General features: G+C 42.3%; 1 protein-coding gene across 4 annotated transcripts in view; it reads left to right on the top strand.

Moving 5' to 3' along the window:
- Window positions 1–26,939, top strand: part of Phactr2 (phosphatase and actin regulator 2) — a 120,902-nt gene that overhangs the window by 8,513 nt on the left and 85,450 nt on the right. For all 4 annotated transcript variants that reach the window (XM_059272724.1, XM_059272726.1, XM_059272725.1 and 1 more), the window contains exon 2: window positions 25,854–26,021. In XM_059272724.1, coding sequence (XP_059128707.1) covers window positions 25,854–26,021 — 168 coding nt within the window. The remainder of the gene's footprint in view (window positions 1–25,853; window positions 26,022–26,939) is intronic.

Genomic DNA, 26,939 nt, shown 5'->3' on the forward strand with positions numbered 1-26,939 from the left:
GGCACATTTCTCCTTTGTCCACCAGCTCACAAATAATAACACGGAGACTTATTAATTATGAAAGCTCGGCCTATAGCTTAGGCTTGTTCCTTACTAGCTCTTACGACTTAACCCATTTATTTTAATCTACACTCTATCGTGTGGCATTACCTCTCTTCCATCTTGTACCTCCTGTTTCCTCCCGTGCCTCTTCCCAGAGTCCTCTCTGTCCTTGGAAGTCCCACCTAACCTCTTCCTAGTGATTGGCTGTTCGGCTTTTTATTACACCAATCACAGCAGTGTATTTTCACACACGGTATGCAAATATCCCACAACAGACGCTCAATGCTGTTTTGCTCTCACTGTTTTTTTTTCCTTGCGGATTTAAAGGTGAGAACTGAAGTACAGCAGGCCCTAATATCTTCCCTGAGGTTTAAACTTCTTCTTTCTCACTTTGTTTTTTTTAGTTTTTTCAAGACAGGGTATCACTATGTAACTCTGGCTGTCCTGGAACTCACTCTGTAGACCAGGTTGCCCTCAAACTCACAGAGATTCCCCTGCCTCTACCTCCCCCCTCCCGCCCCCCAAGTGCTGGGATTAAAGTCATGTGGCACTAAGCATGGCATTCCTTTGTCACTTTTAAAAATCAAAAATAGTCAGAAATTTGGTCATCACTTCCTCCACATTGGTCCATAGCTCATCAGATCTGGCCTTGGGTGACATCATAAATATTTACAGTATGAATTTATTTTATCTTCAATCTGAAACCCTGATAACCAACAGACAAGTCCAGCTTTAACTTCTTCTTGCCTAATGTAGTAAGAAAGGAGATAAATTTATGTCGTTGGTGCTGTGATTAAGTCTCTTTAATTCTAATAGAGGAAAAGAAATGCAACATGCTTTCTGTCTTTGGAGTCCCTCAGTGTTAACAGACTAAAGGCTTGGCCTCTATTCTTAGGGGGGGAAAAGATTAATATTTACTAAAGACTCGACTGATGTAAAAGTGATATTGAGGTAAAAAATAGTCTTAAGAAAATAAACACGTCCATTCCTCTTCCCATCCCCCATCTGAAGCAGAAGAACAAAAACAAATAACAGTGTGATCCAGAAGGCAACATGCAGCTAGCATTACTTACCAAAAGGTTGCTCTGCCCATTATCATTTATACTTATAAACTACCTTTCCATTTATTTCCATTTCAAGGGGTGGAATATTTTTTTTTCCTCTAATGCTTCTGGCAAGGCTAACACTGCAGTCCTTAATCCTAAGGAAATTTGGGTTGCCAGAGAAAGAACTGAGGTGCTGTTTTGCTAAAGAGCATCCTGGAGAGCTGGGCTGGTATGTGCTTGGTGGTAGATCCCTGCAAACTAGCTTGTTTTATAAGGGGATGTTAGAAGGGAGAAAAAAGCGCCCCTTTATCTAGCCAGCCTGTCCTAGACCAGTTGTTTGTAAGGTGTTATGCTGAGCTCTGGGGAAGGGCCAAAAACCTACACGGACCTCACCTACCAGGTGCTTAATGGAGCTATTCAGAAATCAAAGTGGAAGAGAGAGGACAGCTTAGTGGATTGGGCACAGAAATCAGGTCCAGGGCCAGAGCAGTATCTACACAGGCAATGGGAACCACTGAAGCTATCAGAGAAATTGTTACAGTGTTGCTTGGCTTGGGGTGGGATGCATGTGACTGTTGTTAGGTCTCACAGGGACAAACCAACAGCAGGCTAGAATGATCCAGCAAGGCAGATGAGATGCTGAGATGCTTGATCCGAGGGGTAGCTGGAGAAATGGAAAGAGGATGTCACCTGAAAGTGTGGCTTCTTCTGCTCCAGATGTGGTATGCAGTGCCTATTTGACAAGTTTGTTTGAATACTTCATGGACATCTCAAAGATAGCATCCCTAAACACAAGACTTGATTTTTGTACTCCAGCACTTCCCTGGATTTTCTGTATTTTATTAAATCATACACCCAGCCATGAATAGTGTCAAAGTCTAGGAAAACACATGCCCAGCCGGTCTCTTTAATTCTGTCTCTACTGGCCAGCTAACTGCAGTCTATCTTTCTTCAGCAATTCGTTTCCTGCACAACAGCTGAAGTAAACTTCAAAAAGCATACTTCCTGTCACTGCCCATTTCAAAACTGTCCTGTCTCGCTGTTGTCCTTAGAACAAAATCGAGACTTTTCCATCTGGCCCTCAAGCCTCCACACAATCCTACCTGATCTCTATCCCTTCATGTCTGACCTCCTCTCCCTTAGCCTTGCCTCTTGGTGCTGTTGTCTCTGACCTTTTCGAAGGCCAGAGCCTGGTTTGGTCCTCCCTGTGGACCTTCGCAGCCGTGGCCCCCATTGGAGACTCTCATCCCCTGGCTCCATCCCTTTCCAGACTAGCCCATCTGCACCCGTTCACGGCCTCCACAGCCATAGGTTCCCTCATTGCACTGAGCACTCAGCTGGTCCTGCTCTTGTTTGTTTGCTCCATGCCTCCTTTTCTCAGAGCCTAAGCTCTCCAGGCTGAAGGACGTTCTCTTCATGAGGCAGTATACCTACTTGTTCTTAGCTACATGCCTGACCCAAAAAAATCTGTGTGGAGAAAATGAGGGGCTGTCTTGGCCAGGTCATGTACTCCCAGAGCCGTAGGGACTGGGAAGATAACTTGTGAGGCAGCTGAGAAACGCAGAGTGGCTTACACCCATTCTGCAGTATGGACCTCCGGCGTCTAAACAGCAGCACCCTTACATTGAGACTTAACTCGATCACTCGGTTCCACACGTCTCCTGACCTCCCGGAGTGGAAACTGAAGAGGTGGCTCTGCGTTCCTTCCTTGCCTTCACCTGGAGCTGTTTTCTCTTCTATCCTTGCATCCTATCCTCTTCCCAGCAAGCTTATTTGTACTTGTGATTAGCCCACGAGTCCATATAACTTAAGACAAAGAAACAAAACCCAGTGACTGCGGAGCCTTAGTTACTTTTCCTCTCCTGGGTAACTTCTCCTTCCCTCTGGCCTTTTCGTTTGCTATCTCCACGTCCAGTCCGCAGTTATGGAAATCTCTTATCACGACATTCAAGCACATAGGGATTTCCTCCGGTTGGCTCTGCAGAGATTTGGTAGTGGGTCTTGGCCTCCTCCATTTGGAGTGGATTTCATGTAATCTTGATGCCCAGCTGTTGCTTCTGAGATCTCTTGGCACCGAGCCCTCCAGTTCCTTCCCCTTCCTTCCTGGGCTGATTCTCTTAGATTGCTGGATCCCATGTCACCTCCCCCACATCTTCTTCCTGGATCTAGTCCTTTATTTTGGCCGAGCTGAGCTCACAGGCAACATCTCGAGGAAGGCTCCTGGGACCTATATTTTTGGGGGGTTCTTGTATTAGAAAATGCCTTTCCTTTGGCTTCCTGCGTGGTTGATAGCTTGGCTGGGACGTTAGGTATTGAGACAGAAACTTGGGAGTCAGCACAAACGGCATCCATCACTTACAGTCAGTTGCGATCATCGTTTTCCCCTCATGTAGAGAGACTTATTTTTCTTCTTAGCAGATACTGCTTGAACTTATTTCGAAAGGACTTTTTGGACGGTTGTCACACGAAATCTCAACTCTGACCCAGCTTATTGCAATGGCCTTAAAAAACAATTTATGAAAGTTTAAAAGTCTTATGGATAAGTAGACTAATTTAATAAATATGTTTACTGTGCTGACATTTAAGATTCTTTTTTAAACTCTGTGTAGGTTTATTGTAATTTCCATGCACTTTGGGTTGTTGGTTTTTTTTTTTTTCTAATTTTATTTTTAGGGTACCATTGACTTTTCAGAGGCCAGGTCCTGATGGCAGAGTTGGTATGCTACACCCTGAGGGGTGACATTTCATAAACTCGCCCAAGCATGAGATCCCCTACCGTGCTCCGTAGAAATGCTGGTTTCTAGACTTCAGATTTTAGACTAGCAAAATTAGAGTCTTCCGGGGAGGAATCTCAGTGTGAGATTTCAATAAGCCTTCTGGGGACTTAAAGTGAGGTTCAGCCTCTGGAGAGTAAATTCTAGATAAGAACACCTGGAAGGTGGCTTCAAGTTCTCTTCCCTGACGGTCTCTGTGTCCCTTTACGTAAGGCATAAGGGACAACGTCTAGTTTAGAGACGGTTATTCTTTATCCAATGCCCTATTGAAACTGGTCATTAATCTGTACTATTCATGACCAAATATTTCCACTTGCAGGGACACTTTTGGGGTCCTGGCAATAACCTTATTGCCAAAAACCTTTTTGTTCTTCTGTACATTTGTTAAAATTACAAGTAGCCGAGTAATTTATTTCCTCTAACAACCAAGTTCAACGATGTTACATTTAAAGGTAGGGTGGCCGCAACTCCTTATGAAAAGCTCCAGCACAAGTTGTCGCCTGCTCAGGAAGAGTCCCGGGAACTCCACCTGAGCAGCGGCTGCTGCGTGTCACCCTCTTACCAAGGGAACCATAGCAGGAAGCAGGACACAGGATGAAAACAGGTGTTTGGTAATGGGTGGGAGGAACTGCAAAGGAAGAGATTTAGTAAAATCCATTTCTAAGAGGCTAAGCCCTTTGCCCCGTCAGAAATGTGGGCAGCGTTTTCTGAAAACTGCAGGAGGCAGCAATCATCTATTTAAAAAGTCTTTTCATATGTTCCTTTTTGGACAATGTTTGGCATTTTTTATTTTCTCCTCTTTCTGTACTTCAAGGGTCTTTCTTTTCAGTTCTGTGCTTATTTACAGCGCGCTGACCAGCGTGAAGTAAATTCCGTTCAGTCTTAATCAGGGCTCTTAAAAGCTTTTTCTAAAGAATTTTTCAGCTCCCCAGGAGAAGGCCACTCCTGTAGTTTAAATTGTTCCCGGGCGGGGGTGGGGCGGGGTGGGGGAACACTGCTTGGGACCACCTTTTTGGTACGACTTGGTCCAACAACAGTGGGTAGTTGACAGGGAACAGCCATATGGCCTGGGTTAGGATTGCTGTTACTGATTCCATCTATTCAGGAACTTTGTGCTTTTCAAAATGTCTTCTGCCCCTGGGAAGCTGACTTGTGCTGACCTGCCGCAGTGTTTATGGAAGAGCTGGGTGAGGGCGGAAAGTTGGAATAAACCAGAACAAGTTAACTGAGCCCAGGCCCTGTCTGTGTTCCTGTTGGCCTGACGGAGCTGTGCTTCATTTTCCTAAGGCTTCTAAGGAAGGATTGTATACATGTGTACATGGCTAGTGTTCTGTTCCTTGGAAAATATTTGACTGCCAGATTTTTAAAGCAAACATGAAAAAAAAAAGTAAAATCAAACATGAGTTTTTTTTTTGAAAGAATTTAGAACTGTATACTTTTAAAAACTGAATCCCCTTCAGACGTCCAACCACAAAATGTCGGAATACATGTATACCTCATTACATAAAGATGTTGTATGTAGTTTATAAAGCCGTTTACAGTGTTCACAGAAGAGGCCTTTTAAAAGCCCCTCTTGTCCCTTCTTTTGAGAGAGCTGAGGAAGAGCTGAGGTTGGAAGCTGTGCGACATTTTTGGTCTACCATCAACATGTTAATAAATAACCCTACAGATAATAATAAGTATCTGTATGTCTAGTATGGTTGCCTTGAAAAAAATCTACCACAGCCTCGGTGGTTTCAACAACAGAAAATTATTTTTCTCATCATTTTAGACATCTGAAGTCCAAGGCCCCAAGGTGTCAACAGAATCAGTTTCTACTGAGGGTCTCCCATCTTGGGCTTGTAAGTGGCAGCCCTCCCTCTGTGCTCTCCCACGACCAGGCCCAGGCTTGCAGTTCTGTCTAAACATGCTCTTCTCAGGATGTCAGTCATACCGGATGATCTCCTTTTATCCCAACTCCCCCTTTACAGGCTCTTATTGAAAACCAACCCAGTCCGAGGCACCGGGAGGTATGGCTTAAGGGTAGGGATTCAAAGGAAGATACAGTACAGCCCATGACAATGCCCTGAACCTATGAGTGCAACCATGCTCATTGGCAGTGTCCCGCCAAGACATGAGGGCCATTGACATGGTTCTAGTTTCCTTAATTTCGTTAAAAGAATTATTACATTTGTGTGTGTGTGTGTGTGTGTGTGTGAGAGAGAGAGAGAGAGAGAGAGAGAGAGAGAGAGAGAGAGAGAGAGAGAGAGAACATGCACACATGTACTACAGAACATAAGTGGAGGTCAGAGGACAGCTTGCAGGACGCAGTTTTCTTCCACCGTGTGCGTCCTGAGGATCATCTTGGAGACCGAACCGAGGTGGTCAGGCTTGGTAGCCGGTGCCTTGACCCACTGAGTCAGTCAGCAGCCTCTTTTCCTTCATTTCACTCCCGAAGATCTATAACCTCTTCCCTCCTAACCCCTCAATAGGTCAGATGTTGCGGAATACTTGTACACTGTGTGAAGGTGTGTTGCTATGATTGGTATAATGAAAATCTGAACAGCCAATAGCTAGGCAGGACAGAATAGGTGGGACTTCTGGGCAGAAAGAGGAAGAGAGGATAGAGGCTCTGGACACAGAGGAAGCAGGACATTCAGGAGAGGTAAGAGCCCCTGAGCCCCGAGGCACATAATTAATATAAATGGGTTAATTGAAGTTATAAGAGCTAGTTAGAAACAAGCCTAAGCTAAAGCTGAGCTTTCATAATCAATAAGAAGTCTCGTGTCATTATTTGAGAGCTGGCAGGACAGAGAAAGACTTTCTATAGTTAGACACTCTGTAGATATGAATTATGTTAAGAAGATGCATTGAAGGTAACTCTCAGCCGTGCAGATCAGCTAGTGTCACTCAGGAAATCAAGTTTAAGATGTAAGGGGTGAAATAAGATGCCGACACATGTGGTCATCACATGTCAGTTGTAATTAGGTTAAGAAATAATGACCAATATATTTTATTGGAACATTAAATTGATTGAGTAGTGCCTTGAAGAAAACCAGAACTACTTAACAGTATCCTGGTTTCCAATCCCAGTGTGGTCAGGAACTATATATGTACCACCTGACTGGGTTTCCCATCTTCTTCAAGCACTGAACATGAAGCATTTAGAGTAAGCACAAGCATGTTCCCAAATGTCCATATGTATCCATTTTTCCTCTTCTGTAATTTTCTCCTTCTATATGTCCTCATTGTTGTCGGTGTTTGTGATACCCAGCAGAGTGTCTTCACAAAGGCCTCCTAAAATTAAAAAAAAGAAAGAGAATAGAGATGCTAGAGAAAGATGGTGTTTAAACATCTGTCAGAGTAAAGACAAACCAAGAATGCTCTTTCCAAAAGATGTAGCAGCCTCTTCGAAGCAGGCTGGTAATTCTAAGAAGCTTCATGTGTGATTGACTGCACCGGAATTCTGGCCATACACATTGTGTTCTCGGGTTTGTTGAGTAGTGCTCGGGATCAAACTCAGGGCCTTGAACATGCTAAGCAAACATTCTGTCACTGAGGCTCATCTGTAATCCCTGGCCCTCCACATTGTAGAACACTGAGTAGGTGTTTCACAATGGTATCTCACCTCTACTTAATTTCACAGAAATGCTCAACTGAATAGTACAGATGTTCTACTCATGCCATCACAGAAGTGGAGATAGAGTTTGGAAAGAACATCCAACTCTGAAAGATTGGAAATTCACTTAAAATAGAACTTGTCCTCCAAGCTGTTTAAGTACAGTGGTAAGATTGGACGCAACACTGCTCTTCCTTCCTCTTGTAAGAGCTTTCAAGAATCCCAAGTGACTTCATTTTATTTTTATTTTGTGGTGTGTGTGTGTGTGTGTGTGTGTGTGTGTGTGTGTGTGTGTGTATGTAATTGTGTCTGTAGGTCCCAGGGCCACCTCAGGTGGTGGTCCTTCTTTTCTGTTGCTTGCTGCTACATACGTACACTAGGCTAGCTGGCCTGTGAGCTACCAGGATTCTCTGTCTCCACCTCTCATCTCCCATTGGAGCATTGGGATTACACACATATGTTGGGTACCATGTCCAGCTCTTTGTGGGTGCTAAGCATTCAAGCTCAGGTCCTTATGCTTGGAAGGCAACTGCTTTTGCCCCGGAGCCATCTTCCCAGCCCAAATGATTTAATTGGATAGGCATCTCTTAAACCAGGAATTTCCTAGAAGAAAATTAGACCTTAAGATGGCTGAGATGCAAAGCGCTCCCCAGAACTCCATGCAGGATCCAATTATCTTAGGCCCTGACTTGAGTCTATGTACTGGTGAGGGTGAGCATCAGAGTGGAGATGCACAGAAACTCTTACCGGAGCATCCCTGCTTGTTAATTGGATCTCTGTTGGTTTGGCCCTTTTAAGGCTCTTTACAGATTAGAATGTGCTGAGCACTCAATCTGAGGAAGGTTAGAAGTCACAGAACATTGGTGTTCTTCCAAGTAAGAACACTTGGCTCTAAGACTCGTTTTCAGATTCAAATCTTAGCATCCCAGAGCTTGCAGACGAAGTCCTACTATATACGGTAGAGAGAACTGAAATCTCAATAATTGCTTGTGGGTTTACAGTGCTGACACAAACTTCTTTTTATTGCTGGGTACTCCAGTCCTAGGAACAGAGGGAAGGAAGCGTTCCAGAATCGTGTTGGATCTTAGAAAGTGAAGGGTACAGAATTAACCAAAGCTGCCTCAGTGATGGTTTCTTAGCCAGACTGGTCAATAAGCATTCCTGTAATCAAGAGTCCTTCCAGACGTAGTTCTGTATGTTGGCCTTACAGGTGGCCGCGGAAGTGTCTGAAGTTAATGGAATCGTGAAACAAAATGGAACTTTTTTCCCCCTTTAGATTTTGACATTAAATGTGCTTGGAAACAGAGTAAAATGCAGCCTCCTGTGTTCGGCAGCTGTAGCGACGCGTTGATAAAGTACAAGCTTTTCAGAAAACCCAAAGCAAAGACAGCTGCTGTCACACTAGATGTAGACAGTTCCTGATTGGCTTTTCAGCAGGGTTCGTGAAGTGCTCTGCTCACGGAGTGAGCAACCAGTCTTTTGAACAGAATCACTTTTATTTTGCTTTTTTTCTTAAATAAATTTTTCCCCCAGCCATGAGCATAACAATAAATTTAACAACTTCCCAGCTGGTGGGAAACAGAGCCAACTCTGTCACTTCTGTAGGTGATGTCAGCCTTCTCGTGTGGCTCCTTTCTTTAATTGAGGGCATTTATTTCCTGTGTGTGATAGCTGGTCTCCTCAGCTCACAGCAGTTGTCTTGAGAACACTGGGGGGATACAGGGATCTATTTGGATGGGTGTATGGGACTCTGTTTTATAGTGTGTTTTTGGTTTCCTGGAGACTTCTACAAGAGGACAAAAAAACAAATATCTTTCAAAGAAATTCCACTGCCCCGAATATTCTGGGCCATAACCCACACTCCACTTTTATTCCCTCAAACTTTTCATTGGCCTCATTTCTGTTCGTTCACATTTATTATTTCTGTGAACTCCAGCCGGAGCAAGACTCCAAGAGGTTGTATTTCTTGCCTAGGGTTAGCAGTTAGGAAATGAAAGATCAGATTATTCAATTTAAATCTTTTCTGGGCCTGGAATCCCATGTTTTTCCTCTGAAGTACTCAGGTCTGTGTTTGTACCAAGAGCAATCATCTCTTGGTTTTTAAGCATACAAAGTCATACTGGGGTGCCAAATAGCTAAAGGATTAAGGAAGGCAGACCACGTTCTGAGTTCTTTGGCAGTTCGAGTGCAGACCTACGTGGCAGCAGGCTGACTTTCCTGGTAGGAGTGGTGGTGAGTTCTGCTGAGATTGTGTCAAAAAGGCTGTGTGGTTGTTAGTCTAAAAGAATAACTTAGAGCGCGTTACAGGATATCATCAGCTGTTCACGCAGCCCTGAGACAGCTTTGCCGTGGAAATCTACTAGCTTCACACCTAGTCAGTGGCTTCAAAATCAAGTATTGACTTGAACCATCCACAATAATCAGAAAATGAAATTTTAATTCTAGGTTAAACTACAGTTTACAGTTTCGTGTTTGGTTTCTTGGTTGTCTAGGAGATTCAGAGTCTCATGTGTGATGCCTAATAAAGAAGAGAGACAAAAGCAAGTTAGATTCCATTCCCATTTAGACAGTTACTTTGCCTTTGTGTTGATTTTTTTTTTAAGGTCGGAAACTTAATTTTTTTTAGAATTTCATGCGTGAGTACTGTATTTACATAATTTCTACCCCTCCCTCCCCCCACTCCAACTCTTTCTAGTTTCTTTATCATGGAGATACTTTCCTTTCTGACTTCCCCCGTTTGAAGAAAGGGGGTGAACTAGGAGAATCTGAGCTGTTTCATAGCTGTGTTTAGGAAAGCTTGGAAGTGTCAATGGGGGCGGCTATGAATTTGCTCTTGAAGAAACTGTTTGCCAATCATCATGATGTGGAAGTAGAGATTTCTTCATATAAACTCTTCCGGATGTTTTTCAGTTATATGCCTGTGATGAAGCGTCTCCGAATTCCTTCATAAGCAGCAATTGAGCGTTTGTTCACCTGAAGAAATGTGTCAGCCAAGTCCGAACCATTCTTAAGAGCATTTCTCATCCTTCTGCTGTCTTTGATGGTTTTCCAATTTCAGACGTTAGTGTTTGTTATATTATCTTTCAAAATATTTTCAATTCTACAGGAACGCACTGTTGGAAATAATTTCCTCTGAGTGAAAAACCTGAAGATCTGCTAAAATAAATCATGACCTAGTTAGGTCAGGCCCTGGGAATTATTTGCCATATTTTCCCCCTGGCTTAGATATTCATTTATAAACATTATCCAGAACTTTCTGTGGCATAGGTATAGTATGGAGGACCAGGAAAGACCTATTTGGTTCCTGACCTGATAGGATTTTTAATTTAGATGGTAAGGATACATATTTTTTTCTTCATCAAGAGGTAGTCTTGGGCTGGGGAGATGGCTCCGACGGTAAAGTGCTCGCTTTGCCAGCATGAGGATCTGAGTTCAAACCCCAGAACTCATGTAACAAAAAGCCAGGAGTGGTGGCACCCACTTGTAATTCAGTGCTGGGGAAGTGGAGATGAGCGGATCCCTGGGTCTCACTGGCCATATGAGCCTTGCCTCATTGGTGAGCCCCAGAGTAGGAGACTCAGTCTTCAAAAATAAAGTAGATGGATTAGAAGCTATCTTCAATGGACAACTGCTCTCAAACACACACACACACACACACACACACACACATACACACACACACACACACATAAAATGCTGGGCAGTGGTGGCGCATGCACTCGGGGGCTGAGCTAGGCGGATCTCTGTGAGTTTGAGGCCAGCCTGGTCTACAGAGTGAGATCCAGGACAGGCACCAAAACTACATGGAGAAACCCTGTCTTGAAAAACAAACCAAAAAAAAAAAATTTAGTTTTCTCCAATGGAGTCTCACTGGTATGTTTTTATGATTATTTTGTTGTTGATTTTGGTTGTTTTTTTTTTTTTTTGGTGTGTGTGTGTGTGTGTGTGTGTGTGTGTATGAGGATATGTTTTTCATACTTTTTCTTTTTTTGTGTTTGTTTTGTTTTGTCCTAGTTTGGCCTTTTTTTTTTTTTTTTTTTTTTGGTTTTTCGAGACAGGGTTTCTCTGTGTAGCTTTGCACCTTTTCCCGGAACTCACTTGGTAGCCCACGCTGGCCTCGAACTCACAGAGATCCGCCTGTCTCTGCCTCCCGAGTGCTGGGATTAAAGGCGTGCGCCACCACCGCCCAGCTTTTTTTTTTTTTTTTTTTTTTTTTTTTGCCTGTTTCATTCTCTAACGTAAGAGAAAAAGATGAGGTGGATGGGTGGAGAGGTAGGTAGGGCAGATCTGGGGGAGTTGGGGCATCAGAATATAGTGTATAGAAAAATTAATTTCAATAAAAAGTAATAAAGTGAAAGCCACCCAAATAATGACATTTGAGGTTGATCCTCTGGCTTGCAAATGTACATGCATGCCCCTTGACATGAACATACACACATATTTTTAAGAAAGGGGATGACTTTCTTTCCTCCTTACTTATTTAGTAACAACATTCAAATTATTTACATGTCTTTTGAATACATCAGTGAATTACATCTAGCCACTAATAAGCTTCAGTCACAGATGAAGTCCCCTTTGTTCTCATACACATTCAGAGTGGCTTCAGTATTGGAAGTCTTAATAAACAAGCTCTGAGAAAAGAACTTTGGAATGAGCCAGTTGCCTGGATAGTGCCCAGATCGGATTCAGGGGCTTTAAATTTGGGGTTATACCCAAGTGCAGCTGGTACAACTTGTTTCCAGAATGCTCTCTGAACACACACATCATTTTAAAGAAAGAAGCCAAAAGGGAATATTCTGCAAGTAGAATGCCCTCAATGGTTATACTGGAGAGAAATCAACTGTAAAGGCATCATTGTTACAAGATGATCTTTAATTGGTGGGATTGTTTCTCCTTCTCAAGAGAACTAGCTATAAAAGCTATGGAATGTTAATCCCTTTCTGCTACTTTTCCATAGCTTCCTGTTTAATTTGAACAGGGTATTTTCCCACCTGTTAGGCAACGTGATGAAATTAGGCTGAAGCCCTTGAGTAATTCCACTCCAAATTTTGAGTCACGGTTTGAAGGCCACTTGTGTCTTGCCTGTCGTGGGAACTCTCAGTGGCATCCACTGTGGGCCCAGCAGCACTATCATGCACCTGCCCCGCTCACACGTTATAAGTCTATGTTGACTGATCGCTTGATGGTCAACGTCCTCTCTTGCTGACTCTCAGCTCCCCAAGGCAGAGAGGCCTTGTCCCTGTTTCCTCAGCGTCAATGTCCCCTCTCTGGAACAGTTGCTTGGTAAATTAATGGTGACAAAATGCTTCCATTCTGCAGCCAGTGCTGACTTCTACACCTTCATCATTTTGTAGACTTCCCTCCCTTTCTGATCAGCCTGAAACATGGCTTTCCCGGGCAACTGCTTTCTCGCAATAACACTTCCCCTCCCCCAACGTTTTTATTATTATCACTTTGTTTTTCTTCCAGGCAGCCTGATGTAGTCAGGGTCAGCCTTGAACTCACTATGTAGCCAAGGATGGTCTTGAACTTCTCATCTTCCTGCATTTTTCAGAATGCTGGTGTATGCCACCTTTCCTGGATTTTGTAGTGCTGGGGATGGAGGCCAGGGCTTTGTGAAAACTGGGCTAGCATTCTACCAACTGAGCAACATCCAAACCTACCCTCACCCCTTACAATGCTCTTTGTAGAATTGACCCCTCACAAGGTCTTCATGTTACTTCCCACCATATTGCTCCAGGATTGTGTACATCTTCATGTGGGGTAAGCATGCCTTCGCTGCCATCATCTCCTGACTTCCTGGTCACCTCATATTCAACAGATGAGACTGAGATTCTGCCTCACCACTGCGGGTCTTATTGGTCCACATGTGACTCGGCTGGCATTCTGGCTGGCCCAATTCTGTAGCCCTCTTCTCTGGACTTTCACTTCTCCACCCCTGTGGACTTCTCCTCAGACCGTGAATGTACTTCTGTGTCCTTCATACTTTATGCACTTAAACAAACAGCAAACAAAAGGTTTCCTGGACTCAATCATTATCAGTGCCAAAAAGAGTTCAAGGTTTCTTATTGCACAGAGCTTTCTTACTCCCAAAGTAATTGTTTCTCCAAGTTTATCTCCTTCCCTCCGCAGCTGCTTTTGTTTGGAAGCCTCCACCAAGTTCAACTCCAACTTCTTGCCTCTTGTGTCAGTATTGCAGTCCTGACTGTCTTTGGACGTCTTCCCCCAAATGTCCTGCCAACACCTGAAGTTCATGGGGTTTAAACACGGCCTAACGGTAGTTCCCCTAAGTCCACTCTCCTCTTGACATCTCCCCCGCTCTATAGAAGTTGGGGCCATGGAAACCTCTAGGCAGTTCTCTCCTTCCTCTGCTGCGTCCCTCAGATCCATTCATCATCTTCAGCCCTTTTCCATTTTCCTCTCCAAGTTCAAATGCCTGGCTTGTTGCAGTCATCTCTCAGGCTGAACTACAAGGATATAAATCTGGTGCCTTGGGATTCTGCATGACTAATCGACATAAATTCTCTTCCGTGGGATCCATCTCCCAGCATCCTGTTTTCTGTCTATATGCCAGCAAAGTTCATGTCTGTCTCCAGGAAATAATCTAGAGTGCTATGTGCAGCCACCTGGTTTTTAACAGATACCAACTTTGGGGACTTGGTGAGGCTACTAGAGAACAGATGTAGATGATAGATGGTAGATAGATAGATAGATAGATAGATAGATAGATAGATAGATAGATAGATGATAGATAGATAGATAGATAGATAGATAATAGATAGATAGATAATAGATAGATAAATAGATAAATAGATGATAAATAGATCAATTATAGATATTTGGATAATAGATAGATCCAGTCACATTATGAAACATTTTAAGAGATCTTGCCTATCTTCCTTTTGGCTGGTCCATTGATGTTTCTGTCCTATTCATTTTCTGTGGGGAATTTTTTATGGTTTTGTGTGAAGCAAAATTTGGCTATAGACTTTAAAACCATAGTATTCCACTAGATTTTATGTATACATTTATTTACTTATTTGTTTATTAAAGTACTGGGGACTGAACCTAGGGCCTTTTACATACTATGCAGGCATTCTACCACTGAGCTATATCCCAAGCCTATACACACACACACACACACACACACACACACACACACACACACATGCCTGTACATATCATTACCAGGAATCTTCATCACTGTGTGTGCACTATATTTTCTGAGACTGAGTCTCTCACTGAATCTAGAGATTACCAATTCTGCTAAATTTGCTATCAAGCAAGTCCCAGAGATCCATCCATCTGTCTTCACTTCCCCAGTGCTGGCATACACACATGCTGCTACACCCAACTTTTTTTACATGGGTACTGGGGTTCCAAAACCAGGCTGACTTGTATGTCAAGCACTTTACTAACTACTAAACTGGGCCATTTCCTCCAGCTCCTTCCCTAACCCGTTTTGTTTACTTTTTGAGATAGGGTCCAGCTAAACTGTCCAGACTGGTGTTGAACACAATCCGTAGCCCAGAGAGAGTTTGAACTTGAAACCCGCCCCCTGGCAACTTCCTGTGTATCTGTGATTATATGCCCACACCACCAGGGCTACATTTTGGGTGGGTTTTTTTAACTTTATAATTTATATATAAGACCTTTCATTTTCTCTCCTAATTTTTCATCCATCTGTGTGTGCTCAGCCTAAACAGGGTGATCATTATCCCCAAACCAATGAGGTGAAATTCTGTCTTGCTTGGCAGATTGTCCACAAACAATATGCAGAATTTTTCTTCCTTTTCCCAAGCACAGCAACCCTCCATTCATCCCAGACTCTGGGAGTTGCTGTGGGAGATGGTGAGGACCTGAGGGTAGCAAGGTCAGAGACTGGTCGGTTCCTGTCTTAGTTTGCATCCTTGTTGTTAACTTCTAGTTTCTGTACAAACTCCTCGTCTCTCTGTTGGAAGAGAGAACCTTTTGCTGATAGTGGTCACAATGCTTCTCAAAACTTAAAATGCTCCTTGTTTTCGTTAAAATTGATTTTCCATTTGCAAAGTGACCCTTTACCCACTCCATCAGAATTTCTGTAATTCCCCAAACATGAATGACTTTATTTTATCTGTGAAATATCCTGTAGCAGTCTAGGGGATGTTGTGCATGTCAGTGAATCAGGATGTCACACAGCTGCACAAACAGACGGTCCTACAGGCCTTTGGCCACAAGTTTAAACTCTGGAATTCTCTGTCAATGCTTACAGGCAGATGGAAGTCTTTAGTAGCGTTTCCCTTTGGGGATTTAAAAGGAATGGCTGCTTCTGTTAGAAAAACAAGTTTAAAATGTGATGGTATTGAATTTTTAGAATTAATGTTATGGTAAAGGAGAATTTCTATACAATGAAATGAGTACACTCGGTAGAAAATGAGAAGAAAAAATGTCTATTAATTAAAAAAAAAAAACCACGGTGCCTGCAACAAGTGTGAATGAACTATGGTGGCACGGGGCATTGTTCCAGAGATCAAAATGGTACACTCCCCCAACTCTTTGGACAAGTACAAGCACGTGGCTGGGGGTAGAAATGAGTTATGACTCATTCACAGAGTTTCGTTTACATCATATATTCTTTGAAAACAAAGATCGACTCTCACCCATAACCATGCTCCCACTTTATATGAAGGGCATTCTGGAGGGAAACCACAGCTCTCTCTTCAGCTATGAGACCTTGGACAAGTTACTTGCTTCCTCTGGGCTTTGTACTAAATGGGACAGCATGAATAGCATCATGCTTTCCCGCCTTAGAGTGATGAGTAATGAGCAGTATCCATGCAGCACTCAGAGCTGGTCTTCCATGTGATTCAGCACAAAGCAATGTGGAGAATCAAGAGAACCGTTAATAGTTGGAGAGGCGCCTAGAGATCACTTAACCCAGTCTCCTAATTTTCAGTGTTGAAAAATTGGGGTCCTTGTTCAAGGTCACTGGGCTGCTGAAGTAGCAGAGTTGGTCTGGGATCCAGATCTCTTCTTCCTGGCTGACAGTTCACCATCCTGATAGCGTGACCAACATCCAGAACAGTAACTGAGATTTACTGGCTGTGGTGGTTGTGCAATGCCTGCTTTGCTCTCTATTTTAGTCTTTCCGGCTGCTTTGGAGATAGTTGGAGATGCTTCTGGTTCACTGGGTGTGCTTTGATGCTCCAATGCAGACAGCCTGGTGGAGGGGAACATCTCCTGACTGGGAACCAGATGACCAAGACTTTACATCCGCCATTTATGTAGAGAAAGTTCAAAACACTCTTGTTTCTCTTTGAATGTTTCCTAGTTGACCATTTCACTTGTCTAAGGACATGATCTTATAAGTTGTTCGTATTTTTCCGTAAGTATGTTTTATGTGTCTATTATGAACCCAGCCCAGCAGTAACAAGAAGATTCTAATTTGCATTATGTTAAAAGCTCAGCCATCCTTGATACGTCCCCTGCAGGATACTGGTTCACTTTTTAATCCCCTCATCTTAATGACCCCAGGCCACAGTCCTTACTTCCTGAAACATATTCTCGGGACACTCATCTGGAGTTTGTTGCTCTCTCTTGTGAGTCCACTTTCAGTTTTTGTTTGCATGGTCCACTGGCCATGTCTGCTTCCATGAGCAGTGTGAGCTCCTTCAGTGCCAGAGGCTGGCCCCACTGCCTCTGGGATCTCCCTAGATTTGCAGGTACATGGCACTGAGTTGAAGCCAGCCTTAGAAGAAAGTCATTGAGAGGACTAGTTTCAGAGGCAGGAGGTTTCGACTTATAATTCAAACTCGGTCTTTTAACTCTTGTGTTACTGGAGGAGGGTACCCTTTTTGTTGCTTACTTGATAAATACTTAGTCTTTATCTTTGTGAATATAAACATGTGCACACTGAATGCCTGACCTACTAAATTAGGTTCTTAATCTCTGTCTGTGGCTCTTTGATGATTTAATTGCAGAAATGTCTCCCAAGCCGTGGTGAAAATTAGCACAAATTGGTTCAGACAAAGCACTTTGCTGAGTGCATGGCACAGAGTAAATGCTCAAAAAATACGAACCATAATGGATTCTGCTATTAATAAAGCACTCGGTAGTTGTGGCTGTTGGGAGACCAAAAGAACCCAGTGAGGGCCGGTGCATAGTTCATGCTCTCAGATTCTCACGAGGCTGTCCTCAGCTGCGCAGGTCATAGGGTTTCATTTCCTCACCCGTCCAAATCTTCTATCATCTCCAGAAGTTCGGGGGAAAGCAGGGTGCTCAATTGTGACAGAATAAATTATAGCCCTTTCAGTTGACTTTTGAGTCTCAAAACTGGATCTTTAAAATAATAGACTTCGGTGACTTAAACATGAAGAAGGGCAGAGAACCTTTGTATACTGAATTTGTCATTTTGTGTATCAGCTGTCCAGGACAACTATTCCTGCACAGATGGATGTATACATGCATGTGTGTGTGTGTGTGTGTGTGTATGTGTGTGTGTGTGTGTGTGAGAGAGAGAGAGGGGGGGGGGGAGGGGAGAGGTTTGGAATCTCCCTTGTGCCATGTCTCCCCATAACTGTGACTAAGTACTTCCTGATGTGATAACAACAGAAAGCCCATTCTCCATTCTTTTACAAGATGTTGACTACCACTTAATTTGAATAAGTCATATGCTAAAATATGCTGAAATAGCAAGATGATGATCTTTAAATACCCTCTTAGTGCCGAAATACTGGGAAATGAAAGTGTTTGTGAAGGGAGAGAAGAATGGACAACTGAGGAATGTTCTTTCCCACAAAGCTCTTGGAGCAGAAATCTCCTATGTACCCCTCCATGCCTCTTAGGACAGAAACAACCCTCAAATTCCAAATCTTTGTTTATTTACCTGGTGGTGACTATGCTACATTTCAAACATGAGTTGTCTTTTAGAAGAGTTCTGGATTTGGGGCCCAGTGGGTAAGAGTGCGCGTGTAGGAGTTTGAGGGCCTGAGTTCAAACCTCCAGCACCCATGTACAAAGGAGACATGATGGTTTGTGCCTGTGTCCCCAGTGCTGTGGCAAGCAGAGACAGGAGGACCCCTGAGGCTTGCTGGTTGTCAGATGAGCACCCAGGTTCAGGAAGTGAGCCTGGCTCAAGAGAACAAGACAGAGAGTAATACAGTAGGACCCCCAGTGTGCACCTCTGATCTGCCAGTGGGCACATGGGTGTGTACACCCACACACATTTCAACAGACAGACACAGAAATTTATTTTTTAAATAAAGGAATATTTTCTAGACCTGAGGGAGGCTTGAAAAGATGGCAGTATTCTCATATGTTGCTGTATTTTGTTTTCTTCTGTTCTTGGTATCTTGTGTATGTGATAAATTTGTTACAGCCGAAGGGCAGACAGGGGCACCTTCTTATAAGCTGCTCCTGAAGTTTATTAGAATCTCACCAGTTTTTCCTTGATGTCCTTTTGTCTGATCCAGGATCCCATTAAGGATCCGTGTCATGACCCCCTCACTTCCCCTTGTCGCTGTCAGTGACTCAGATGCCACTTGTTTTTTTAATTATCTTGATGGTTTTGAGGTCCAGCAGTCAGGTATTTCAGTCGTGTCCCTCAACTTGGCCTTGTCCTGTGTTCTCTCATATTGCCGTCGGGCTGTGGGTTTTGAAGATCCCGTTTCAACACATCAGTGAAGGATACTACTGTCAACACAATCTATCATAGATGACATTGACCTTGGTCACCTTGGGTGAGGTAGTTGTCAGCCTCCTTTATTATAAAGTTACTCATCCTCCGCACTTCTACTCTTTAGAAGGAATTGCACTGCTGTAGCATTTCAGTCATGTGATGATAAGCTCCTTCTGTAAATCATTGAACTCATCTGTACAGATTTCTTTTGCCCCACATTTATTTATTTAAGATTTATTTATATAAGTATGGACCCATAGACATTTATTTTATACCTTGGGTTATAAATTAGTACCATATTATATAGGTTGCCCAAATTGTTCCAACATTTGCCTTTGGGGATTCTTTGGATTACCTCCTGTGTTCCTCTGGCATCCACTGTTCAGTTCATTTAGAGTTCTTCCTTAATTCCTAGTGCTATAAGATGCTAAAGGCTCATCTAGTATTTCTGTGTCTCAACCCTAGAAGTAACCATTTCTGTAAGAAATAGACTAGAACATTGTTAGAAACCAAGAAAGAACACATGGGAATATTCGTCTGGCAATTTGTGTGTCCATGCTGATAATCTATTTACCGTCTTCCTATCTTGCAAAACCTGAGTTTATGCCGTTATCTCCAACTGTCATTGGTGTCATGTGGAACATTCTAGATTCCCACTTCTGTGTTTGTAACTTCCACCATCAACCATCCACTTGCTTGCTTGTGTAGCATCTCACTGTACACATACAGGGGCTTCTAACCCATACCCAAATGGGGGGTCCTATAGTTGATTCTTTTTTTTTTTCCTTCTCCATTGGTCATTCATCTTACTTCCAAAGAAGGGAAGAGATTTGGCTCAAACTAATGTAAACTGTGATCAATGAGAAAAAGATCAAGTATGCCCATTGGCCACCTTATATTAGGACTACTTGACTGTGACCTTTTTATCTGCTTGGTTCTAAATGTTTGCCCTCATGAATAATAGGACATATACAAAATCAGTTGAATGAAGGGGCTATAATTAAATCTTCCCAATGCACTATGCTTATTTCCTTACTGAATGTTCTATGGCCTTAAAGGTTAGTGGTAGAACTTTAAGGGAAACACACACACACACACACACACACACACACACACACACACACACACACAAACATCGTAGGAATCTATAGTGATAATTTTAACATAATCATAATGATTAAACAATCGTATATGTGTATAAAAAGAGAAAGATATCTCAGAAACCACATTTCAAGGAAATAAAGGTTGGTTGCTTGTTTTTGTTTTTGCTTTTTAGCTTCCTCAAAGCATGGGCTTAGTGAAATGTATTTACCACACATGATCTCTGTCTGGTTTTGTTATTATTGGACTTCAGAAATGCATCCAATTTCACTTGCAAGTATTTAAGGATATTTAGAGAAAGTTGAGACCATCTTTTTAAAGTACTTTTTCACAGAGTGGCTGCCAACTTGCACAAGTCAACACCAGGAGGTCTTTCATAGGGCCTTTTTCTAATTGACCTTTCAGCTACCAGATTTATGAATGGAATACTGTGCCTCATTTTCTCAGTGACTGAAATGATTGTGTGTGCAGGAAAATAGGTGTCTGACATATCATAAAACACAAAATATTGTTTTTAAAAACCTATAAACTCTCCTATTAAATAGTTGACCTTTCCTAAGAAGCCCTGTCTGTTCTTAGATTTCAGAGGAAGGAACAGCAAAGTTCATAATTTTAATGTAATAATAATCTAGCTTCATTTATTTTTTGACCCATACAGACACTTTGTATTGAGATTGCTTGGGTTTCTGTTTAAATTAAAATAAAATCTGCATGTTCTCTTTGAAGTCTTACCAGTTGGCAACACAAGGAAGCTCATTGGTGTGGGCTTATTTCACTAGGAAAATACATAGAGCTACAGCATGTAAAACTTCCATATTCAATGAAGCCCATGACTGCATTTCAGAATGTGCTGCATTTAAAAATGTAGGTCGCTAGTATGAACCAGAAGGTAATGATGAACAGGACAGTAGATCATGGCTGCATGTGATAGTGTGCTCCCATAATCCCAGCACTTGGGAGGCTGGGGGAAGAGGATTATGAGTTCAAGGCCAGCCTGACCGATATCGGAACATACGTTTCATAACAAGAGGGAAAAAAAGGAAAATAACAAGAAAGTAGATGAAAATTAACATTGAAAACAGCTAGATCTGGCCTAGGTTTTTTTGTTTGTTTCTGTTTTCTGTCTCTGTGTGTAAAGGCAAACTCTGTTGGGCTTGAATGGAAGAGTTTACAGAAAATTTCAAAGGGGTTTTTGATGATAAGTTTATTCAAAAGAAAATTCATAGAAGTATCAGTGGTGCTACTAATTCCCAGGTGTCTGGATAAAATATTCTGCCTATACTTCTCCAAAGCCAGTGACAGTTCTCTCCCCTGTCACGTTTTAAGAGAAGTACAGTGGCACTTGGGTCAACTGTGCCGTTGTACAGTCTGTAACAGCAAGGCTGGTTTTCAGTAAGAGTCTAGAAGTTCTAAAACACCACAAGTAGATTCATTCAACCAGGGGATATACGACATGTGCATTGTACACTCACGCATGTTAGCATACCCTGGTATAAAACACCACAAGTAGATTCATTCAACCAGGGGATATACGACATGTGCATTGCACACTCACGCATGTTAGCATACCCCGGTATAAAACACCACAAGTAGATTCATTCAGCCAGGGGATATACGACATGTGCATTGCACACTCACGCATGTGAACATACCCCAGTGCTGCTGGCGCTGGCCTCCGCCTTCGGTACCTTAGATAAAGAGAGTACTGAAGGCACAATAAGAAAGGTATTGTCGTTCCTTCTGTACACAATCATGAATTTACACTGAGTCATTTTTCACTCAACAACTGTCACCTGTAGTTGGTGTTTTTACTCTTTTGGCTCTGTGGGGGACCTGCCACCCAGCTGCCAAATATATCACACATAGTCTTATTCTTACTTATGAATGCCCAACCTTAGCTTGGCTTATTTCTAGCCAGCTTTTCTTAAATTATCCCATCTACCTTTTGCCTCTGGGCTTTTATTTTTATCCTATATACCTTTCTTTACTTCTTAGTCAGTGGCATGCTGTGTACCTGGGTAGCTGGGCCCTAGAGTCCCCCTCCTTCTCTCACTCCTAGATCTCTTCTTCCCAGATCTCTCCTTCTGTTTATTCTCTCTGCCTGCCAGCCCCGCCTGTCCTTTCTCCTGCCTTGCTATTGGCTATTCAGCTCTTTATTAGACCATCAGGTGTTTTAAACAGGAAAAGTAACACAGCCTCACAGAGTTAAACAAATGCAACATTAAAAAAAAATGCAACACATCTTGGCATCATTAAGCAAATGTTTCACAGCATAAACAAATGTAACACATCTTCAAATAATATTCCACAAGAGTCTTCCTACTCAGTGACCCTGTGTTGTCAAGGAAACTGCTATATTTTTTTAACTTTGTTTTTATTTAAAAAGTGCAAAATATACTAAGCTTCACTGGTTCAGGTGGAAATCGCAATTTTTATGGTGTGTCAAAGAACCAGGTATATGGTCTGGGTGATGACATTCCCTTTCCAGTGTAAGAAAGTAAGAACTAGATGTTGGTCTGTAGTCACAGAGATGAATTTCAAATGGAAACATTACTTCTTCTGTTTGCACGAGTCAGCCCGTTTATATTTTACAATATTCAGTTGTTGAAAATTAATCTTTTCTGTGAGATCTCAGTATAAAGTCTCATGAAGAAGAAAAATTCACACTTGCGTCCTCCATGAGTTCTTCCTCTGTGGGTTTGTCCTAGAGTTCACAGTAAGCAATTGAGCAGGAGTAGACGTGATGATTTCATTTCTCTGTGGGGGCTTCCCTTTAACTTAGTGTGCAGACTGCCACTCCCAAGTCTTTCTATTGTGGCATGGCTGAAGGTAGGGTGAGGGCCACCTATAGCATACAGCCTGTGGTACCTCTGCCTAGGTCGCACCTGGGATCACAAGGAAGAGGAATTGGAATTACCTACCCTATGTATTTGGAAGGAAAATTCATCCAGATTTAGTTACCTAACTGCTGGTAACTATTGATTGATGTTTTTCATTCAGTTTGAAATTTTCTTGGCTCGTGATATGTCAGGGGATTTTTTTTTTAACCAAAACTTGAGCTTTTTGTGTATTATGTCATGAGACTCCACATCTTCCTTAAACCTTCTGCCTCCACTGACTTCATCTAACACTTCTCCAGCAAGCAAGCAATGGCTGCCAGCTTGCCACGATTGCACAGAGGTGCAAATCCAGGTTCCCCACTTACGTTCTTGTTGACACCCTATATATGAAGGTCTTCATTAAAATTGAGCAGGGCTAGAATTCCCAGAGGACAGGGGTTTGACAAAGCCCCAGTTGCTGGATGGGGTAAAAGTCTAGTCTTCACACATAGTCTCTCCATTGACACTCTGCAGGATGCTTCCCTACCCACTCAGAGGCATGGAGATCTTCCTGTTTTGTCTTCTGTTAGCATGACTCTGGCAGAGGTATCAGGATCCTTTCTGGAGGCTCATGAGAGTGAAAGTCTCATTCCTGCCTTGAGCTTTTGCTGGCACGTATGATCACAGTTTCCTCTGTGGTATTTGGGCAGAGCAGAATAGTTGTGGTTGAAACTTTTCTGTCTTCCCCGGTTGTCTTTCCCCCCCCCCCCCCCCCCCGTCTGATGGCTAGAAAGAGCAGGCTTTTGTGTGAGGCTCTCTGGGCCCATGCCCACCGGTCTTTCTGGTTTGTTATAGCTACAAGAGCAAGAGATGTGGGGGGGAAAAATAGAACTTGTGGGTCCCCACATCATGTTGTTTATTGCAGTCTGAAATCTTGGGGTGGTCTGCTTTCTTCCTACTTCACAATCATCTTTTTAAAAATCTGTGGCGTGCAGGGTGGTTGCTGTTTTCCAAGTTGTACTTAGCAAAAGTACCTTAAAAATACCTTCCTTGAAGTAGCAGTGCCTGCTGTTTGAGTTTTGTTGTTCCTTGTCCCCTTCCCCAGATGTTTTTATTATGAAAGTTTCCAAAAATAATGCAAAGGATAAAAGCATCTCACCCTATACCTCACATATTTACCACACAGCTTCAACAACTGAGTGCTCTGCTCTGTTGGGTATTTATCCATCTGCTCATTCCATCTATCTGTTCATTTGTTTTTGATGGGTATCAGCACAGTTCGCCAATAATCACGTTAGCACACTTATCAGTTAGACTTCACTCTGTGAGTTTTCTAAGATTAATTTTACATAAAGTAAAATGCACAAAAGTCATAAAGATGTGTGATAATGCAACCAATATTGGGATAAATTCTGTCTCATCCAGTTCTCCGTCTCCTCAGTTAATTCCTACCAATTTTTTTTCACCTTTTTTATTTTGCCTTTGCTTCATGTTGCCCGTTTTAAAATTTTATAAAAATAGAACCACACAGTGCATTCTCTCTTCTGTGCGGCCTTTTCAGCTTGGTATTTTTGAATGTACTCATGTTGTTTATATGAATGGATTTATGCAATGGTTTTAGCAAAAGTCATAATGGAAAGAGTAGGTTTACCCTACCTTCTGCTAAGGGGAGGTCTTTGCTATACAAATTCTATTTGAATTTGTTTTCCCCCTCAATATTTATTGTGAAAGTTTCCAAAACTTCAGAGAAGATGGAAGACTTGAACCCTCCATGTATCTGCCACCTAGATTCAACACAACATTTTGTGTTGCTCTTAACTAATTATGTATTTGTCCATATACCCATCTTATAAGAAGAATGAGTGCTGTTTTAGTAAATTTAGTAATACCATAGTTTGTCATTGTGGGCTGCTTCTAGGATTTGGAGTTGGGGGTTATATAGGCCATTATTATCTCTTTCTGTTTAGAACACAGTGTAAGGCAACTTCAGAATTGCCTTTCTTCTGAATGATAAAATACTGAAGGCATAGGAACACAATGGATTGTCACATGCAATATCCACATTTCCTACAAATTTCTTCTTGTTAATGATAGCTATCAGTTTATTTGAGGCTGAAAACTTCGCTGTAACAGAAGCACACTGTGGTGTTAGTATTATAAAAACAGAGTTTAGCTTCCTGGCACCAAACTTTCTTTTTCTTTTTCCTTTTTTTTGGTTTTTCAAGACAGAGTTTCTCTGTGTAGCTTTTGGAGCCTGTCCTGGAACTCACTTTGTAAACCAGGCTGTCCTCAAACTCACAGAGATTCACTTGCCTCTGCCTCCTGAGTGCTGGGATTAAAGGAATGCACCACCACTGCCTAGCCAAAATTTTCTTTTGTAAAGGAGAAACCATGGTTTTCACAGTGCCATGACTGTGAAGTCCTTAGTTGAGAATGCTGAGCTCACCATGGAGGAGCATCCTGTTTCAGGAATTCTGAGTGTACTGGATTTCTGAACAAAATATTGATATATTGCTGCAGATGGGCTCTGCTGTGGTTCACGGGCCTTTATTTGTCTGGCCCTAACTATTATGTAAGTTTTTCACTCTTTTTCTGTTTCCCCAAAATGATTACCTAGGGGGACTATAACTCATGATTGATTGAGTCTCTGATTGATATCAAGGGAGTCTTACCAGCTGCAGGATGGGACAAAACAGACTTTATGTGAGATTCCAAAGAGAATAGGCAAGGTTGCTGTTAACAGTCCAAGAAAAGACAGATAGTATTGTCTCAAACTTTTATTGCAACTTTTCTCTGACTTCATTTTTCTTTATACAGTTGATGGACTAGACAAAGCCTCCATAGCAAACTCAGATGGCCCCCCAGCAGGTTCCCAGACACCTCCCTTCAAGAGAAAGGGGAAACTCTCCACCATTGGTAAGATCTTCAAGCCTTGGAAATGGAGGAAGAAGAAGACCAGCGACAAATTCAGAGAAACCTCAGCAGGTACGATTGCTTTCAACGTTATAAGATGGTTCAGAAGTGGTTAGCATTTTCAGCCAGTCGAACATCCTGTTTTAGGGGATTGTGTTTTTCTGAAAGAATGTGAATTTGTGTTTAACATGAAATGATTTCACTTAAAGATCAAACAGTTCAACCCTTCTGGCTGCCCCTAAGTTGTTCTGACTTTGGCTTTCTCATGTAGCCTGACATTAAAATACACTTTTGTCCATTCATAGAGATGACGACATGTGACGAAGCAGAGGGACAGTAAAAGGTTGGAGGTGGAGATGGATTCTGTCAGTGTCATAGCATCAAGCACCCATTTTTTTCATAGATACGTAGTCACATGCTGTCTACCTACTGCTACTAATAGAGACATATTTATTGATTAAAACTTTATTCTTCTTTAAGCAGGATCTTGTTGCAGGCTGGCTTTGAATTTACTACATAGCCATGGCTGGCCTTGAACTCCTGATCCTCCTGACTTCACCCCCTGCATGTTAGGATTACAAGGGTGTACCACCACACCTGGCTCAGAACTTTTTTTTTTATGTCTTCTTTGTTGTTTTTTTTTTTCAGAGACTGGATGAAGGAAGTGTTGATGTATTTGTTGTTTATAATAATTTCCCATCACATCCTTAGAACGAAGCAATCGTTTCTGTCTTAGAAAAGATGATGGGAAGTTACTTTATTGTCATTTACTTTGTGGATTTATTAAACATCTAGAATTACATTGGGGTGGGCATGGTGACATGAGCACCAACCCATTGAAGGGGGAGATGGGAGGACTGTGAGCCTGAGTATAGCGAGACCCTAAACTGAAGTAAAAGAATGGATGACAAGCAGACCCTGTATGAGAAAAAATAAATACAAGAATGTCATTGCTTGGTACCTTTTACATGGACTTGTGGGGGGAATTAG

This window comes from Peromyscus eremicus, chromosome 8b (assembly GCF_949786415.1).
Source record: "Peromyscus eremicus chromosome 8b, PerEre_H2_v1, whole genome shotgun sequence".
Classification (NCBI taxonomy): domain Eukaryota; kingdom Metazoa; phylum Chordata; class Mammalia; order Rodentia; family Cricetidae; genus Peromyscus; species Peromyscus eremicus.